Genomic DNA, 20,341 nt, shown 5'->3' with positions numbered 1-20,341 from the left:
CACTGCGCAGGAGTAACTAGGAGGAGACCAGGGCAGAGCACATGAAAATGACTTCTTAGAACTCATTATAATAAAACCCACCTTTTCGTGGAGAGATCATGAATATATACAGGTGTTTTTGGAACTATCATGAATATATAACACTTTGTATAAAGCCAAGACAAATTACCACGATGGGTGTGCACGCTTGTGGAGGAGCGATCCCCCATGCACCCAGCGCTGCAAAAAAGAATCCCTGCTTTCTAATACTCCAGTTCTGAGTCTTAGAGAGTTCTTCCTCGACCGGCTTTTCAGTATCAGTGTCTTTGCCCATGCAGCTGGGCCTTTTCAAGCCAGTCGGCCATATTGCTGATGGGCTCTCCCTCAAGAAATTAGGACCTGCCCCTTCAGAGGCACTAGTTTTCCAGATAAGGATAACCATGTTGAAAGTATGTGGTTAATAAGGTGTACAGTGCTCTGCATTTCTTAAATGGTCGCAAATGAGAGTGTTTTGTAAATATGACATTAGTGACATCAGAATAGTAAAATTGGTGAAAAAATGCTCCCATGTTCTTTCATGAGTCTTTGTTCTGTAAATAAATATTTTCAGATGGTATGAGCATATTTTCAGTGTTGTTGGTTTTTTTTTAAAGCACAAATCCTCATGTAAAAGTATTGTCTGTATCTCTTACAGCCTTTCCATGAGGTCATACATTTTCAGTAGCAGTTGTTAGCTACCTGAAGAGAATCGTTACCATTTAAACTAATTTAATACTAAAATTCGTCAATGGATTTTATCTGTTATATAATAAAACAATTTAGAAAACTGGTGTGCCATATGCATGCTAAATGGCCCAACAGAACACTTAAGCAGTATCCAGGATGTATCACAACATGTGAGTGTTGTCCAGTGCCATTTTAAGGATGTAAATTTGGGTTTGTTAGCTGCTTGTTAGTTTTGTTTCTTAGTTGCTTCATGGCCTAAGACACCAGATTTGGAAGCTGGATTTACAAAATATATGCAAGTGGAGTAATTTTGCTTTATTTTGAACACAATAAAAGGCCAATACCTGTATTTAAAAAATCTACCTTCATATAGTTCTACATAGTCATTAGTTAATTAGGGTAAATGAACCTTCAATTTTCTAAAATTTCAGACATAAATCAGGAAAAAATATTTTAAAAAGAAATCAGAGAAGAATGAATAAAAAATCCAAATTCTTAATCCCATGCTTTTCAGCTGACCCACACTTGCTGTCTCTGATTTAGAAAAACAAACTGTTTAATTTACACCTGGGTTATTTAGAAGAAGGTACAGGCTGTCGTTCAGAATGATTATTCCTGATGGCTTTTGATGATCTTGATGAATGAATAAAATAATAACATACTTCAGTTTTACGAGATACTACAGTACAAAATGTTGTTTTTTTTGTCTTGAAGTGTCATATTCCATGAGAGCTTTTAGTAGTATTTTTAGAAGGCCTTAGTCCCCTTTATGACTCTTTTCTTTCCACCTATGTGTATGGAAAAAATACATTCAAAAGCTTTTCACTCTGTTTACTGTTACTGACCTGTTTTTTCTGCCGTTTCGTATTATTTTTACCAATCAAATACATATTCTGTTTTATCTAAAAATACTTCTAATTTCTAATAACTGGACATGCTTGTATCATACAGTTACAGAGTTTTTAGAGCAGAAGATGTTTCAGTGATATAAATGGGAGAGGAGGAGAAGATGTGACTGTTGTCTAGTGAGCCTAAGTTAAATCCCCCATATTCAAAGTATGCCTTTCCTCAGTGCTAAAGTAGTTTCACCACATGGACAAAGGCAAGATGGACTGTGTGAACGGCAGAGCAGAAATTATTACAAGAGCAACAAATGCAAAACTCCATGTCATGCTTTCAGATCATGGGGACTACACCTGCAGTTCTGAAACAGGTGATACGTGAAATCTATCAGCAAGTGTGTTGAACAGGTCTGTTAAAAATGTTATAGCTGGAAAATAGAAAATGGGGGTCTGGCCTTGTATTTGAGGCATTTATCTGAGGGTCCTAGATGAAAGGCTTGCTGGCTGAGACTCCCTCTGTACTCGGTGATGAGAGGTGTCTCCAGAGGACAAGCTGCATCGTGAACAACTCCTTGTGGATCCCTGTCTCCGTTTAGTCTTTGAAGTTAGGTGGGCTGAACCTAGACTACAATTGCTTAACTTTAACAAGAAGAAAAAGTGACCTGGCCAACCACAGACCCCAAAGCCTGGTCTCAGTCTCATGCAAAGCTTTGGAACAACTCAATTTTGCCATATTAATACCCTATTGAGAAGACATTTGATAGGGTATCACCCGGGGAGAAATGAGAATATGGTGGTTAGGAGAGAAACGGTGAAGTGAGATAGCCACATAAAAAGTTGAAAAGGAAGTTGTCGGTCTTAAAATTTTGGTTTTAGGATGGTCTTATTTGATACTTTTTGTGGTAGCCCTGATAAAATCAGTAAGAGCATATTGGTGAAATCTGGAAATCATATATACTTAGGAATCATTGTAAGTACAGAGAGTATCAGGAGATGTATTTTCATTTAAAGTAGGGAGGTGTTAATGTCATTGTTTAAGGCCCTGGTGAAATCACATTTGGGGTACTGTGAAAATTTCTAATTGTTCTGTAGCTAAGGTTGAACTGAAAGAGAGGTAGAGGGATGTTGGTGCATCACCAGAGAGTTTGAGAGCCTTTCATACAGATTTTAGGATGTTTACTTCAATAAAACAAAAACAGAGAGGAGATACAAGTGCTGTCTATAAATATAACAGGAAAGTAAACATGAAGGATGAAAAGCATTTAATTTGCAGGGCAATGTTGACACAAGAACAAATGGATATGTACTATTCATTAATAAATATATCGGGAAATTAGAAGAATGTTTCTAGTCATTACAGCAATCAAATTCTGAAACAGCTTTTCCATGGAATTAGTGGGAGCAAAAATATGCCTGTTTTTAATATGGTGCTTGATAAATTTATGAGGCGATCGTACAACAGAGCTTTCTGTAGTGGCAGGGAACTAGGCCCCACCATCCAGGAGGACCCTTCTGTTCTGTGTTACCATGCCAATTCATAGTACAAATAGCAGAACATTTTGTCCAGATTTATGGTTCATAATATGGGAAGGACTTGTCAGTCCGATCTGAATAGTAAGCAAGGTTCAGAAGTCCTTACATATGCCAAAGTTAGACTGTGCTACTGTGACTTCAGTAAAGCGTACGATGTCAGCACTGTATAGAAAATAACAGAAGAAAAGGAGATAAGAAAAAGAACTTTTAAGCGTGATGAAGAAAATGCGGGGAAGTTGCGGATGGCAAAAAGGTTATCATCAAAGTTCTTCAAGGATCCAGTCATAGGCCCTGAGCTCTGGATACCAATATAAGTATATATAAAATTATCTCGTGCTTTCATGCTTTGTTCTGCTTTTGTGAGGCACACTGTTTGAATTTGGTACTGTTGAATCATTACGACTGTTGAGAGCAGCAGGGTCTGTGGCTTGTTGAGTTAGCAGAGCCTTCTATTCAGTGTGCTGAACTTCCTCAGCACACAGCGGGAGGTCAAATCCTACAGCAGGTTAATTTGTAGACTGGTCCAGAACTGATGCTAATTCAACCCATGTAATCGACCCACAACTCAATCTCAAGAAAGAGAAATAAGGAAAAACTGGTCTCATATATGTTGTGAGATGAAGGTGTTAAATCCATTGACGTAACACTAGATTTATTGCAGCACTGAGCAAGCTCATGCCAACGAGCTCATACGCGCAGGGAATTAAGTAACATTTCATTTGAAATGTGCCATTGTGCATTTTCTGGAATCCTTTTATACCAGTAAGTATATGACCACACGTACAGGATGCTAAAACATACTGAAACTGAATCGATGCTAAAACCGACTGAAACTGAATAATTTAAAACTCTTAAAGTTCGAGGATGTTCAGATGGTTTATTTTCTAAATACTTTGCTTCAAAAATGTATCTGGTCACCTGAAGTGACTCTCTTTTGCCAGGGCAGCACCGATTCCATCATCATTTTCTTTTGGTTTATGCTGGCTGTTTAATCACTAGTGGGTGTGCCATACTTGAACTGAAGTAACAGGGCTGTGAGCACTTCACTGTCCAGCCTGATCATCACTTTGAACATCGCTTTGTTATTTCTTTACTTCAGACACTGCTAATCAGTGATGCAGAGGGTGACTCAGTGAATCCTCTTTACCTAAGAGTGTGCAGGTGTGTAGTCACAGAGATAGCTACAATTCAGTCATACAAAGGCTGATAGCATTTTAAAAGCCCCCAGACTGATTTATACATAGTCAATAGTCAATGCATATTCTGAGTTTCATGCTAAATAATGAAATCCTGCTCTTTCCGTTCTCATTGTGTGCTTCAAATACTTGTATATGATTGCTTGAAAATCACAAGGGTACTGCTACATCAAATTATGGTTTTACCACTCTGTTTCTTTTCTCTCATGTTATAAATCACTAGGTAGAGTGCTGTCATCAACTCTAAAAAGAAGCAGCCATAAAATCTTTTCCCACAATAGTTTTAAAGCTTCCAGCAGCAGTTTTTTTCAATTTGTACTTTATGTGCTGTTTTTCCCAGTCCAGAGAAGATCTAACTTCGATGGAAATACTTAACAGTTAGGCTACAATGTTTTAGCAACATCGCTTTATTTTAAAATAGAGTTGAAATAATTTAAAAACGCAAGTCAATTTTCTTTCCTTGCCTTTATGAACATGTATACAGTGTTTCATTGCAGTGCCGGGAAGCTGGCATAAAGGTCTTTGTAGTTGTAAGAAATATCTACACCAACATATCCAAGGTCCAGATGTTCTAAAAAATTGATGTATTACTTCTACAGCTTTATTTTAGAAAACAATTTCACAAAGAGATTTAACCATATCCAAGGATACGCTCTTCAGTACAATAAAATGCCACTAGATGGAGGCACCTCAGCTGCAATAATAATAAGAATAAACTGAAATGCAATGGTTTGAAAGTCAGGCTCTAGAAAAACTATCGATGTTGGAGGAATTTGGAGGGAAGCATTTTATTTTGCCTAAGTTTGGTTATCAATTAAAAAACTCAAAATCATAGAAATAGACACTTTTGTCTTTAATCCCATCTCATAAAACTTACTGTGTGAAACGGCAGTGCTGGAGTCTGTGGGTGTACATGTGCCGTATGCTGCATCTTTGGCATTCTTCCTGGACCCCTGCAGGATGGAAAACACAACACAATTTTTCTCTAAATCCCATTTATATTTAATCACCAGCTGAAAAAAAAATAAAATATCTGCTTTCCCAAGTATATGGATAGAGTCTCTGATTTTAAGGGCTTTCACCTGCAACCCAAGCTTTTATGTAGTTTCGGGTACATTACAGTTTTATGAGATTTTTTTAAGATAATCATAGATGGACTTTCCTTCACTCTACCTGTCCTAAAATAGAAATTGTAATAACAATACTTACCTAATAAACATGATCGGTGTCTTTCTTCATGGTACTTCCATCCTACAAGCTTCATGTCACATCCTTCAAGATTATTAGTTGCCAATAATTCTGATGTCAATTTAAATTCATGGGTTCTCCCATAGGTGACGATCCCTCAGTGCTTGACTGACAAAGATGAATAATAACATAAAGTAAAATTAAATACTAATACTACTTCAGAACCATTTTCACATGGGGACATGAATTTTTAGATATTACCAGAGAATTTTCACATAAACAGATTCTTGAGAGAACATTGGAGACAAGGTGGCCCTTTAAAAAGGTGATTTTTTTATTTGAAAGGATTTTCCTAAGAAAAACCTGCTCCTTAGCATTTTTATTTCTATAGTTGTGTTCTAGGAATACCTAATTTTAAGATTAAAAATGGTGAATTTGTTTAGGAAAAGCAAGAGGAGCATGATAAAAATAGATCTGCATGGTGAAGGGACTGAGGGGTTGCGGTCAGTGGCTGTTGGAGTAGAACGAAATCACCATGTTTGCTCCAGTACGTGGTGCTACTACACCTAGATGTTTTAAGCAGGAATTGGCTGAGGAGAAGGAATCGATACAGTGGCCAAAGAGCTGTGAACTACCCACTTCTTTACATACCTTAAAATGCCTTTGAAATGTTGGCTGTTTCACTGTGGGATTGATCACGTTTATACATTTGATAGTGCATAAAGGAAGCAAAAAGAGAAAAAGCTTTTCTTAACTTAAGAAGTTACTGAAAGCTGTTTTGATTAATGATATGACGGAGATTTCTTAAAGGTAGGTCCCTTGTACAGCCTTCCTAATGCTTTCATCTCCTTGGTTATGAACGCTGCTTTAGAATTTCAAGGAGCAATTACATCTAATACAGCTTTAGCTTCTTTCAATGATACAAGTTGTCCAGAGATAAGCTAACTATATTCCAGTCTTCCAGGTGTTTTCTTCTATATAGCTGTGTAGATTCAAACATGGCTTATTTTTTTGAAACAAGATTTTGAAATGGTGTTTACATTGCTTAGCTGGAAAGGCTTCCAGAAGGTAGCTAGTTATTCTGAATGTTATTGCAGAGCAGGTTTGTGTTTGCCTTGAAGTACTGTATGTATTGTTTTCATGACAGAAATGATTACATTTCCACTTGAAAGAACAGGCTGTTCCTGTCATGTTATGTTCCACCAAGGCATGTTGTGAAACCCTAATAGGCCCAATTTTACTACATATTAGTCCTATGTTCTCATCAGCTGTGCCTTCCTTTAGAGCGAGGAGGTTCTCTGGAACTGTTAACTGTTACACGTGCTTAAGCGCTTCAGACATCACGATCCTGGGTACATTATTTTTCATATGTGGTGATGGACTGCAGAGAAAAATAAAGTTTAAATTAGAGTCCTGAGCTGTTGGGTGACACTCAAATTTAAGAAAGGAGCAGCTGCGATTTAGTTATATCAGCTCTCTCCTGGTATTGAGCAGACAGCGTTCCTTCAGGCAACATCTCATGCAGGAGAGTTACCGATGTCAGACTACACACACAGCCTTGAAGGGAGCTGTTAGTTTTGTGCATAGGTTCAGCAGGTTTTGATTTCTATATGGACCCAGTGCTGCAGAGTGAAGTGGTTTTCTGCTGTGTGCCAGATGCAGCATTTTCACTGCACTTTGAACAGCAGCCTCTTGAAATTTCATGTCTTTAAAGAGAAGGAGTGAAGCTGTGAAGAAGCCCAAGTCTTGTCGGTGCCTCAGATAGCTGACATTTGCTGTGAACTTTTGAACAGCCTTCACAAAGATGCAATTTCTGTGAGGCAGTGATCAGACCGGTGACATCTGGAGCACTTGTTTTTAAGTTGCTTGAACACTACTTGCAGACAAAGTATTCCTCCCCACATTGTGCTAGAATTATCATATACCAAAACCAAGCTTCTCTTCTACTTGAGCTTTCCATGCAAGGGTTTTCCTTTGGCTTTCAAATTTGGTTCTCTAGAGTAACCCTGTTTACCACTCCTCATGACATAGGTCTTCAAAACACTTCACATTCATAGATCTTCGCACCATGCAGGGCAGATTCTGGTCTCTAAAGTTAGTAGATAAGGAAGTCACACTGGTAAAGGCTGCAGGTCTGCAAGTTATTCCTCATAAGTGGGCATCTAGACTGAAAGATGAAGTGAAGTAGCTGAAGAAACTCACTCCAGAGCACGTAGCATTGAGCCACAGGAACTCCCAGCTGCCTTCTCTCGGCAAGAGCCATTTACAGTCCTCAGTAGGTGAGGAGAGAGTAAAATGACTTCCTTCCATTATATGCAATAGGAAAAGGGCTGGGACATCCCTTATGCAGTAGTTCTCAGGTTATGAACTGTTACTCTGCAGAGTGATGAACTGCACTGAGACACCAGTGAAGCGGGGGATTTCAGTGTTTCAGTTTCAGTCCTTTAGCGCAGAAGTGGGCACAGGAATCCTGGAACATTTCTGAGATGATATCGATAGTGTTGCCATTTTTTGTAACTGAATTTATTGCATATCCCCAGCGGTAAGAATTTGTGACATAAAAGGAAGCTACATTCAGCATTATAATCTGACTTCGAACAGAAGCAGTTGAGAAAGAAACACAGAATTTCAGTGTATTTGCAAAAATGCTTCAAGTTTAATGATGTTGGCTGCTGATGGTTTTACTCTGACAAACTTTGAATAAGCTCTAGTACCTTTGAAGGTGAAAGACTGATGATCTTCCCTGAAAGCAACAGTCTCCTTGGAGAGTTTAGAAAGCCTGTATGCAATGTATGAAGAATTCTCTAAAACATCATCTGCATTTCAGAATATGACCTAATTCATTGGTGATCTAAAGAGGTGATTTGAATGTATATGTTGAGAAATTTGTCAGAAAAATCTGTGTAAAGAAATCTAAACTTTAATTATGTAAGATAGGTGTAATAATCCCCATCCTTGTAGAATCCAATTTTGGGCAACCTGTCCTGAATTAGGCACAATAGATACCTAGAACAGGCTCCAGAAATCCAGCTTTCTGAGTGTGGAGTTGCATGAGCTATCCAAGGAGGAGTGCCAGGACTGAGGGAGAAACAGAACTGCAAATTTATGGACAGAAATTTGCCCTTAAGAACACACTTTGCACTAATAGAGCATCATCCACTATAGGAAGTCAAAGCCTTTTACAGATTTTAATGCTCTAAGCTACCTGATACCCCTTAATTAAAATGGTATTTTTAACCTTATTTTACTAGCAGGATATAGAAGTTCTTTTATATATAGTGTACTGGGTCTGGCTGGGTTAACCTGCAACATAAATACCCACAGGAAATCCACAGCAGCTGGAACAAGGATCTGTCTCTATTTTTGGTTTTACACTTCAGTATCTGAGGAGACATCCTAATTGGTGTGTCATAAGAACATGTATGGAAGAAATAATTAGAAATGTAAGCAAGCTTCTTCATAAGCTTCTCTCCCTCAAAGGAAATGGGAGCTCTTCTAAACGTGCGCGTAAGCCTAGTTCCTTGGCAGAGAAAGCAACTGGCCAGAAACAAACCAACAGAAGAGTCTTCAGCTGCTGGCACAGCTGGGCTGCTGCTGGCTAGAAGATGGGGGATGTGAGCACCAGTGCGCAGCAGCCAGCGCTGGCCCCAGCTTCTGGAGGGGATGTTGTCTAGTACAAATAAAACGGCATCAAAATCCTCTCTGGTAACCAAGTTATGGGTTATTTTTAAATAGTGTAAAACTGATCTCAAGTCAGGGAGTTTCTACAAAAAGGGCACTGGAATAGTGGATGCACATCGTGCCTATAAATTCTGGGCTGTATGTCTGTTTTCATTTTGTAACGTTGTCTTTAATGGGTGCATGTTCTGGTGGGCGGACAGGATTGCGGATGGAAACCTCGGTTTATAAAAAGGGAAGAGCGTTCACGTTACTGACTTGGAGAAAGATTTACCATCCGTTGTATTTTCGTCCCTCTGACAGCCCCCTGCCTCCCCCCTTCCCTCCCCAAGCACACCCAGCCAGCCAGCCACCCGAACGCAGACTCTCCAGGTGGGACCCCAGCCCAGGCTCGGCTGACACCCAGCGCCTGCTGCAGAAAGAGGTGGGGCTGCCACAGCCACAGCTCCCTCCCGCCTTCCCCACTGACCTGAGTTCATGCTGCTGCTGCTGCTGCTTTGCCAGTGGCAGCGTCCTCCCTGTGCAGTGTAATCCCGGCATCCTCGGAGCATCCAGCAGCTGCTGGGCACTTGCAACCCTGTCAGGAATTTTTTTTCTCCCAAGTACTGTTTCAAGGCTACTGTCTTCCATCTCATCACAGAACACTGTAAGTATAACTTCCACTGTGGCTCTTTAGTTACTGCTTTTGTGAAACTCATCTGTCTTGTACTGAATAGTACAAGTAGCGCTTGTATTGAACTACTAGTATTTGAACTGCTAGTGGTAGTTCAAAGTCTCTGTGAGGCTTGTTGTGGTCTCTGCTCCTGTCTGAGATGTTCAAATGGACCTTTAGCATTTTAGTTTTTAGCTGGATTAAAACGTGAAATCAAAACTCAAAATGTTGGTGGTTTCCTGGCTGCCGTTTTCCTACTTTGTAGCTAAATTGCTAGTGTGTCCTTCTTTTAAATGCTGGTGCCTAGTGAAGTGGAAGTGAGAAGAGAAGCATTTCCATCCCTGCTTGTTTGCTGGAGCCATCTTTCTAACAATCCAAGGAAGAGAAACTTTAATGCATATTCATAAACTCCAGGATGCTGAGGCAGGTAATCCTGCAGTTTGCTGAAACATAGCTAGCAAGGGAAGTTTTAGAAAGGAGGTAGGTGGGGGGCTATCTGTCTCTCTCATTCCCTTGAGTCCCAGAGGTGAGGTAAAGGAATACATGGGTTTAGGGACCTCAGATGGTTGCAGCGGTGTTAATGGCACATTTAAACATCATCCCAGAACCCTGAGGCCACAGCAAAAGGGCCTGTTTCAAGCTGTCCTGTTTCCTGACCCAGCTCGGTATGACTGTGAACTCCATGGTGTCCCCACAACTCTGTCTTCTTATAGACAGCTCCCATATATGTTGTATTATCTGTGGGTTATCCTCTCTTTATTGCATCACTAGGAGTTACAGAGAGGATGTCAGTGTGTTAACACTTCAAAGGCATCACAGACTAACTTTTCATATTGCCAATGCCCTAAGGTATCCTGAGTTGGAGAGCACACGTAATTCTGGCCAAGTTCCCAATAAAATTTGCGCTGTTGCCCAAAATGTTGCCTTGTATCTGCAGAAAATCTCACATAATTTTGTAACTGTATTTTACATTCTGAACTGGAAACTGGAAATGAGCATAGCACCAACTATTTGACGTAGAATTGATTCAGGACACCAAAATAAGGGCCACAATCTGAGACTCTTGACTGTCATCCTTTTCTTCAGGCTTCTTTCTGTGTTCACTTGCCTTTTGTTGTTTTTTGTTTTTTTTTTTTTTTTTTTTATGTTTACTACCCTCTTCCACTGCACTTTATCTTGATAGGAAGGACTGAAAAAAAAAAAATCTAAAAGGTGTTTTAGTATGTTCTCTCTAAACCTGCTTTGAGCATATGGAATATGCATTGTAGGAAAACTGCCGTTTTCCCAGACGGAATCATGTATAATAATGACTACATATTCTATAGCATTTGAAGTTGTCATTATGCCTCCTGTGTTATTACTCTTTCCATCTCCAGCTGTCCAGATTGTTTCTGTGTTTTACACATATGCTAGAAATAATTGTGCAAAAAGTTTGCTTAATTTTCTAACATAAGCCAGAAAGAAATGTGCTTTTTCTGGTCTTGCAACAGCTCCTGAATGAGTTCATAACCTGCCTACGCTCACCCAATACAAAGTAATGGTCTGGTTTACTGTTTCTTCATTACCACCATTCTGAGTTGGACTGTTCCATGAAGGACTGGCTATTTCTGTTACTTGTTTGCAGTTATTTAAAATAGTATACCAAAGTGCTCTTTAAGCATTTGTTATTAATCTGATTTTACTGATGGTCTAAGCACAGGAGTTTAAGGGAAGAAGTCTTGAGCTCAAGGAGCAGTTCTGACATAAGCTACGATCACTTCAATCTTTCTGATTCAGAAAGTTTTCATGTTCTAAACAGCATTAACAATTTCTAGGTGCAAACCTAGCTCCATTGTCAGGGTTCATTGACTGGTATATATTCCATGGTTTGAAAATAAATATTTTTCTGTATATATGCATAAACGATCTCTTGGGGTACTCTTGAAAGTTATGTGAGAGTGAATTACATAACGGTAGAATCACTGTGATTTTATACACTTTCTTTCAGGTATCTTTTTGGAGTATGGAATTTGTGTGGAAACAAAGGTGGTATCTTCAGCTGGGGTGTGTATTGATACTGAATTTGGTATATGCCAATCCAGACTATCAGAAAGAAATTCCTGCAAGCCTGGGTCAGATTGACCACCAGTGTTGGGAGGTGTCATCCCACGGACTGGTTGAAATGAAGAAACTCAAGGTAGCAGATAGAGTCATTGATCTCTGGGACTTCATGATGTTCCTGAAGGAATCCCCTAAGCCCAAGCACAATGAACTCTTCAACGATTTAGCCCAGAACTTCTGGGATATGTATGTAGACTGTGTGCTCTCAAGATCCCATGGAATGGGCAGAAGACAATTAATGTCTCCCAAATATGCTTCCACATACTCACATAGAACTTTAGAAGGTAACTACAGGATATGGTGTTAGTCTGTTATGTACCGACATTAAACTGAACCACTGTTCTATTCTTGTCCTTGTTTAGATAACTCAATACAGTAATTTCCAGTTTTCTGTTTCTACTTGTCAGAAGTATTTGCATCTTCCAATGGTAGATACTTTCACAATACGTGAGACAAAAGTAGTTAAGGTACTATAATTCTTTATTTAGCAAAGTGTAAAAAATTATGAGTATGCATGTGGGAGTGTGTGAAAATGGATGCTGCATTCTCTGTTTATCACTGTGTGCATATAAATGACATGACAATACTAAAAGTTTCCTGGTACTTGCACTTCAGGCTCAACTTTGGGGAATCATCCCTCTGTGAGAAGGGAGGCTCAAATCTCCAGCTGCTTGAGCCTCGTTCTTCCCATTAAAACTGTTGACACATAATGTGTTCTCATGGTCACTGTGAATCATCAAACAATGACAAATTCTGGTCATCATGGTCTGGGATGAGTCTGAAATGAGATCATATAGGTGACTGGCTTTACATCTTATTAACCAATTCTAGATCTGCTGCCTTCCTTCATCCTCAGCAATAAGACTTTTTCTGATGTACCCAGATGTTTTAGTCTCCAGACTGAACATGCATAACATTTAATCCTAGCATTCCTAACCATATTGCTTGGAAAATAATTACGTTTCTTTCATAATCTTGCAGGGTCTGCATTCACCAACCCATTTTAGGCAAAAATGGGAGAAAATGAAGATACCTCAGCAAGGCAACATCAAAATGAAGGAGCACAAAAGCACAGCATATACTGTAGATGCTTTGACAAATTCATTGGCATGGTTCAACCTTTTTTCTTCTTCTCTTTGTATAAAGTAAGGAATCACTGCTACTAAACTGATAAGTACATGAGCTCCCACATTGTCACTTTTGCTTTCCTGTCCTGCAATCTACTAAAGTTGCCTTTTTCCCACTGCATGTGTGAATGCTTTTGTATTTTGAGTTAACACCTTTGTTCTCTCAGGTAAGCCTGTAAGTCTGAACCAGTGACGTATTTTTGTAGAGGCTCATTTCTTCCAATAATTCTCTTTTTTAAAAGTTAAATTTGATGGAAACCCAATATATTTTTATACATTAAGCAATGGAGAAGATGTCAACAAACATATTTTATACAGTGTCTTGCACACACAATCAATTTTTAAGAATAGCAAAAAAGTGTGACATCAAGCTAAAGGGAAGGATTATGTTCACTGTAATGTTCTGTGCAGTCTAAACTTTGTATTTTATCACTGCTTAGTCTAGGCTATGGATTAATTAAAGTATTTTTCTATGCAGCAAAGTCTGAATAGTAGTAATTTTCTTGTCTATTAACATGTTATTTATAACACCACTGCTACATTATATTAAGAAGAGTAACAAGAGTGCTCTTTATGCATTCATACAGGTAAATTAGGTGATACACAGAATCACAGAATCATCAAGGTTGGAAAAGACCTTGAAGACTGTCTAGTCCAACCATTAACCTAACACTGACCATTCTCAACTACACCATATCCCTCAGTGCTGTGTCAACCTGACTCTTAAACACCTCCAGGGATGGGGACTCCACCACCTCCCTGGGCAGCCCATTCCAACACCTAACAACCCCTTCTGTAAAGAGACACTTCCTAATATCCAGTCTAAACCTTCCCTGGCACAACATGAGGCCATTCTCTCTTGTCCTATCGCTTGTTACTTGGTTAAAGAGACTCATCCCCAGCTCTCTGCACCCTCCTTTCAGGTAGCTGTAGAGGGCGATGAGGTCTCCCCTCAGCCTCCTCTTCTCCAGACTAAACACCCCCAGTTCCCTCAGCCGCTCCCCGTACGACCTGTGCTCCAGAGCCTGCACCAGCTCTGTTGCCCTTCTCTGGACACGCTCGAGTCATTCAATGTCCTTTTTGTAGTGAGGGGCCCAAAACTGAACACAGGAATCGAGGAGCGGCCTCACCAGTGCCGAGCACAGGGCTCAGATCCCTTTCCTGTCCCTGCTGGCCACGCTATTGCTGACACAAGCCAGGATGCCATTGGCCTTCTTGGCCACCTGGGCACACTGCTGGCTCCTGTTCAGCTGGCTGTCAATCAACACCCCCAGGTCCCTCTCTGACTGGCAGCTCTCCAGCCACTCCTCCCCAAGCCTGTAGCGCTGCTGGGGGTTGTTGTGGCCCAAGGGCAGCCCCTGGCATTTGCCCTTATGGAAGCTCCTCCAGTTGGCCTCAGCCCATGGCTCCAGCCTGTCCAGGTCTCTCTGCAGAGCCTCCCTACCCTCGAGCACATCAACACTCCCACCCAACCTGGTGTCATCTGCAAACAGACTGAGGGTGCACTCGATCCCCTCGTCTAGATCATCAATGAAGATGTTAAACAGGAGTGGCCCCAACACCGAGCCCTGGGGGACACCACTCGTGACCGGCCGCCAACTGGATTTAACTCCGTTCACCACAACTCTCTGGGCCCGGTCGTCCAGCCAGTTTTTTACCCAGCGAAGCATGTGCCCATCCAATCTGTGAGCAGCCAGTTTCTCCAGGAGAATGCTGTGGGAAACGGTGTCAAAGGCCTTGCTAAAGTCAAGGTAAACAACATCCACAGCTTTTCCCTCATTCAATAAGCAGGTCACCCTGTCGTAGAAGGAGATCAGGTTTGTCAAGCAGGACCTGCCTTTCATAAACCCACGCTGACTGGGCCTGAGCATCTGGTTGTCCCGCAGGTGTTGAATGATGGTACTCAGGATACAGTCCATCCCTGTCATAGCAAGCAACATCACAATTGAGAAGAATCCCATGCGTCGTTTGACAGAGTGAGAGACTGGCTTGACTACTGCTCCCTTTATAAGAAACTATCCAGCATGAATAAACTAATTCAGGGAGATTAACCATCTAGTTAATCCATTTCTCCTGATCACAGAAGCCCTGAGAAGAAATGGGAATACTCAGAAATGCTGACTGTTCTCTGCTTTACTCCTTGGGCAATGCAGCTTATTCTATCCCTGTTGTGTCCTAGCCTTTTATGGGATCCCAGCTGGGTTTAATTATTGTAGGAAAAAACACTTACACAGTGACAGCATATAAACCTTCATAAGTAACAAGAAATCCATCCTACATAATGCCTAACTCATACACAGTTTGTAAAATACCCAACAATTCCAATAGATGTGTAAATGTTCATTTAGGTAAACACAATATTGAATGGCATCTTGTAAGATATGTCTCCTACAGTATTCTGGAGAGAGTACAAAAGTAGTGAGAAATTTCTCTTACCCATGAAATATCACTATAAGTTTCTGATACGAAAAATATTTTAAATACACCTTTTCTATTGAGCAAATAGAATGAGTTATGACACACCCAAACCCAGCAGTTTCAGGAATTAATATATTATGATGAGCAGCTATTTGACAGCCATCGTCTAATCTGTTCCAGCAACGTCCAGTTTATAAAGCTGGCTACTGTATTGCATTTGCAACAAATAAAGTGTCTTAACTGTCATTAACCAAATAAATTGCCCTTGCTCCCAACTACAAGTAGTTTTATTCATCACCTACAGCAGTGTAAAACTATAACACTTTAAAGGTAGTGTTTTCGACATAGTGATCTTTTAATTGAATGCCAGAGCAAGGTATTCTATGCAGTTTTAAAAGCTCCATCCTTCCTCAGACTGTGAGCCTTTGTTTTCGTTATCTTTCTGTAGGAGACAAAGGTGCTTAGGATCTACCATAACTGGCTCTAGAATGTTTGAATGATCTATTGCTACAGTCACCCCACAGCGTCTGCCACAGGGGCAGGTAATTATTAACAACAAGAATGCAGGTCCATACACAGCAGCAGAAAACAAATTCCAGGTGGACATACCTGCTTTGTCTATGACAAGAGCCATGGAAAGCCAGCTGGCTGCTCCTGGGGTGTCTACGAGAGCGATTAACAGTTAACGGGATAATCTTTTCCTCCACCAGTACTCAGCCCTCCCTCTCTTTCCATCCCTGGGTTACAGCAGGAACAGCAAGACCAGTTTTCTTGGGTTGCCCTGCAATAGCCAGACCATAGTCCATGGCTGGCTGGAAAATAAAATGCTGTCTATGCTGCTGTGAAGCCCTGTGTTAGTATTCATTTATGAAGTATAAGCATTTCGGGAAATTCTGCCCCCTTCTCCAGTTTTTGTTAGAATTAACAAGAGCATTTGCAGCTACTTGTCTGCAACATCAGGGTGTCTGTAGCAGCACAGCCAGTTGGGGGAGGAATTCTGTGGGGCTCACTTTGTGCCCCGTTTTGTTTTTGCATAAGTATAAACATAAAATGACTTCCAGTTAAAAGATCTTTTATATCCATACCTTGGCTACACTGTACTGCTGTAGCTTTTGCTCAGAAATTGGCAGGACTTACATGAGGCCTGTATGGGTTTTTTTGAAAAAATGGGCCAGTAGTAATGAGTCACCCACACATTCACATATATGCAAGCATGTAAAAAACCTCTAAATGTCACAGTCTTTTTTCTCCTAGTCAAATATTTACTGTTTGATTTTAATTGTGAAAAGACAATGGAGCATACTTTCTGTGGCCCCAGTGTGTCGACATATTTTCACATTCTCTAAAGCAGTATAATAGTATTATTATTATTTATTATAATAAAGCCACATAGCTGCTGAAGAGCTGTCAGAGAAATACAAACACAATTAAATGAGAAAGACTTTACTCGACACAGAGGACTTTAATTAGATAATCTCTATATACTTTAGCTTACCTTTCATGCAGGCAGGCAAGAAATACACATACAGGCTTGTTTAATAAAACGAACTTTATGCAGATAATTTTGGGAAAAAATATCATCATGAAAACAGATTATACTTAAAAATTATCAGTTAGCAAAGGACCAGCATAAAAAAATAGATTAAATTAGCACAGCTTGATTTAATTTCTCTAGCTTTAAGTACTAGATGACTGTCTTACTCTACAATGTAATGTTTAACAGACCTGTCCAGAAGAAAATGCTTCTGATCTTTGAAAACTACACATGGAGATATATCTAAAGTTTCAGTACCACTTCATATGGCTGTTTTGTTTTATTCTGTTATTTTCTTAGGGTTCTTATTTTTATAGAATTTAAGTAGACAATTTTGAAACAAAAATCTCTGCCTTTATTTTTAATGCCAGTACTGCTATATTTTGTTGTAGGGACAAACAGATTTTTAAGAAATGCTTATACACATCCCACTCCCATCCCTCTTTCAGGATGTAAAAAAAGGGAATTGGAAACTAAATTCTGATTATCTCACATTTATTTCCATTTTTCAAGTTGGCATTTAACAAAATGTACTTTTCTCAAAATTTTTGCCTACAGGCAAAATTTTTGCTTACAGGCAAAAATGTCAGACTACACGCCAGAGCTTGTACGTCACAGAACCCCTTGCAATGTCACAGCAGTTTATGCCATAGCACTGGATAGAAACTGGTTTTAAAATGAAGTAACAGCCTCAGGGAATCTTGCTGTATTGTAGTATTGCAAAGTCTGGCTTTGCCCAAGTTAGGGAAGGAGACAATAGCTTATAAACTGAATCATCTACAAAAAGGTCTGCTGCTCACAAATTTGTGTTGGTATTCTACAGGTGCTAGAGTGGAAGAGGATGATTTCTTGTTGGAGACAATATGGGCAATAAACCAAGAAATACTTAGAATAGTAAGATCAGTTCATGAGCTGTGAGAAACCCATGAGGAACGGGACATTTCAACATGTCTCCAACAGGCCTGGAGAAACTGTTGGCACAGACGAGCTTCTTAGTGGGTCTTTAGATGAAAGCTGAGAGAACAGAAGTCCTGATGCTAAAGGCGGCAATTCAAGAAACAAAATGGACTTGGACAAAAACCACGTGGGTACATTATCCAGGAAAATGAAGAACTGAATGTGTTTGTGTGAAGGCTCCACCCTGCTCAGCAAAAGATCATTAAACTGCAATGTGTGAAATGTGTCAACAAGAGATGGAAATCTAAATAGTGTACCTACTGACAGTGGATCAGAGTATTCTGACACTAGCACACAAAATTATTAGACTCAACATACCTTTGTACCATACTGTATGGGTACTGTATTAATAAATCATCCCCATGCTTGTATTAGTTAAGACAAAATATAATTTCACTCTCAAAAGAAACTATGCAATTCATCAAAGCATTACAAACAGGTTTTATCTTGTATCTAAAATATACATATAGTTAAATAAAATATTAAAAGCGCTGTTCAGAACACTATCTATTCTACAGGTACTGAATCTTTCTTGACTGTGTCCAACATTTTAACTCTTTTGATCTTTTTTAAGGCTCCTTCACAAACAGAGGGGTCTGTAACAGCCAGAGGCCCTCCAACTAATTGAGGAGGTGTACTTTGGACAGTTACTAAGCGACCAGATCCAATCTGAAAAACAAAATAAATACATTGCTTGACATTCATGTTAGCATTTAAAATGAGATGAGAGTTAAATCATGAACCGTCTTTCAAAAATATTATTCAGCTGGTGGAGATGCATGCTGAGGTTTCAGAGGTCCACTCAAGCTATCCTTTATACTAAATTCACAAATTGTTCCCATCAATACAAAGGAAAAGCCAGAGTGGTTTTTCAGCAGGTACCTTTATGTACTCTGCTTTTCTGCCTTCATGTCTGATCTTATGAATAGGGGAAAAGAAAATCAAGCCTTTATTACAAGTTTGTTGTGCAATGTTATTTGCATTTGTATATAATATCAGCCACAGTTGTTGTCCTCAGAATTTCAATATACATTAATACCTCAAAGAAAAAAAAATGGAACAGACCCTGTTTCTCTCAGAATGAATTGTCTGTAGCTACTGCTCCAGGAAAACTCCAAGACTGAAAAGGACATACACTTTCCAGTCTCATTACTACTCTTTATACTGAACAGGTTTGGGTCTTTGAATAAAAATCCCTGAGTGACACCTCTATCTTCTAACCATGACATACTAAAATAAACAATGCATGTTTTGAGTGCATGTGGTTCACATGTTTGATTACTTGACCTTGACTGGTTTGCAACAACCATCTTAGCTTAATTTTCATATCTCCCTACTAAGGGTGTTCAGCAGAGAGGAGGGAAGAAATTGTTCATGAAAAAAATTGCCAGCTATATTTGTCATCTATAATTCTAAGCAATGTACCCAAGGAATTTTGTCTGATGTTGCTGATGTGTTTGTTTTCTTCATACACTTGTTCTGCAAAATGGACTAAACTTTTCCTTGTTTTTTTCTACAGTCATTGAAATATTGATTATAGAACCATGAAGATATTTTCTTGTCAAATCCTCTCCCTCCAAAGAAATAATAATCTTGGTTTGAGGTCCATGTCTTTAAAATAAAATCTAACAGTTTATTTTTCTCTACCAAGAATTTTGAGAATACTCACGTTTATATCTAAATTTTTCAGATACTTTCCGTAAAATATTGCTGATTAACAGTTTCACTGGTATGTGCACATAACTAAATTATTTTTCCAGCCCACTTCATCTTGCATTCACAGATGTGTCCCTCCAGAGCTTTCGGAAGTTTAGGGCAAAGATAATTTGATAAAAATCCAGCAGTCTTGAGACTATGCTTCCTATTAAGCTCCTCCTTGCCTCACTTTTTCAGGATGCAGCCACCTTAGTTGTCATTACTCATTCATGGCAGAGAGCCCACGATAATAGAAACTCTTGCCTTTGTAGAAGTTTGAAAACTGCACCTCTTGTTTTTTCTTTCTTGTTTCTCTTTACATGTAAAAGTAACTTACAAGCAACCAAGAAGCTATCCCTCCCCCTGAAATCCTTCTTAGCTGTGATACTTACACAGAAATCGTTCAGCTAGCTCAAAAATAGTTACTGACTGGAATGGAGATTCTTCCACATCCTACCCCAGCTTGTCAAGACTCAACATCTAAATATGCTGTTACACCTGAGTAAGACCTAAACAAGAGCTTTTATTTTCTCACACAAATTAACTGATAAAAATGAGAAACACCCCCCCACCCCACTTTTCTGCAGATGCAACGAGTGGCTTATCTGCAGTCAGGAACACTTTTACTGACAAAGGATACCTCTACTGATATATTAGATTAACTCGGTGATAAAAGGTTTTGACCTCAGCAAGGTTTTCATAAAAGTCTGTCCCAC

The 20,341-nt window shown here is 39.5% G+C and overlaps 2 protein-coding genes across 2 annotated transcripts in view; one reads left to right on the top strand and one right to left on the bottom strand.

Annotated features, from left to right (window-relative positions):
* The first annotated feature begins 9,611 nt into the window (after positions 1-9,611).
* FAM237B (family with sequence similarity 237 member B) lies at positions 9,612-13,461 on the top strand. Its single transcript, XM_074900247.1, has 3 exons — positions 9,612-9,788; positions 11,782-12,178; positions 12,876-13,461. Exons 2-3 carry the CDS (start codon positions 11,797-11,799, stop codon positions 12,899-12,901), a joined length of 408 nt encoding a protein of 135 aa, XP_074756348.1. The 5' UTR covers positions 9,612-9,788; positions 11,782-11,796; the 3' UTR covers positions 12,902-13,461.
* A 3,559-nt stretch (positions 13,462-17,020) lies between these two features.
* The window catches only part of CFAP69 (cilia and flagella associated protein 69), a 29,862-nt gene continuing 26,541 nt past the window's right edge, over positions 17,021-20,341 (bottom strand). Inside the window, exon 23 of the mRNA XM_074897496.1 lies at positions 17,021-18,599. Within this exon, the coding sequence (XP_074753597.1) occupies positions 18,438-18,599 (162 nt within the window). The 3' untranslated portion in view covers positions 17,021-18,437. The remainder of the gene's footprint in view (positions 18,600-20,341) is intronic.

Source organism: Athene noctua, chromosome 2, assembly GCF_965140245.1.
Source record: "Athene noctua chromosome 2, bAthNoc1.hap1.1, whole genome shotgun sequence".
Taxonomy (NCBI): domain Eukaryota; kingdom Metazoa; phylum Chordata; class Aves; order Strigiformes; family Strigidae; genus Athene; species Athene noctua.
Note: the sequence above shows the minus strand (reverse complement) of the source record. Positions and strands in the feature narration are given on the sequence as shown.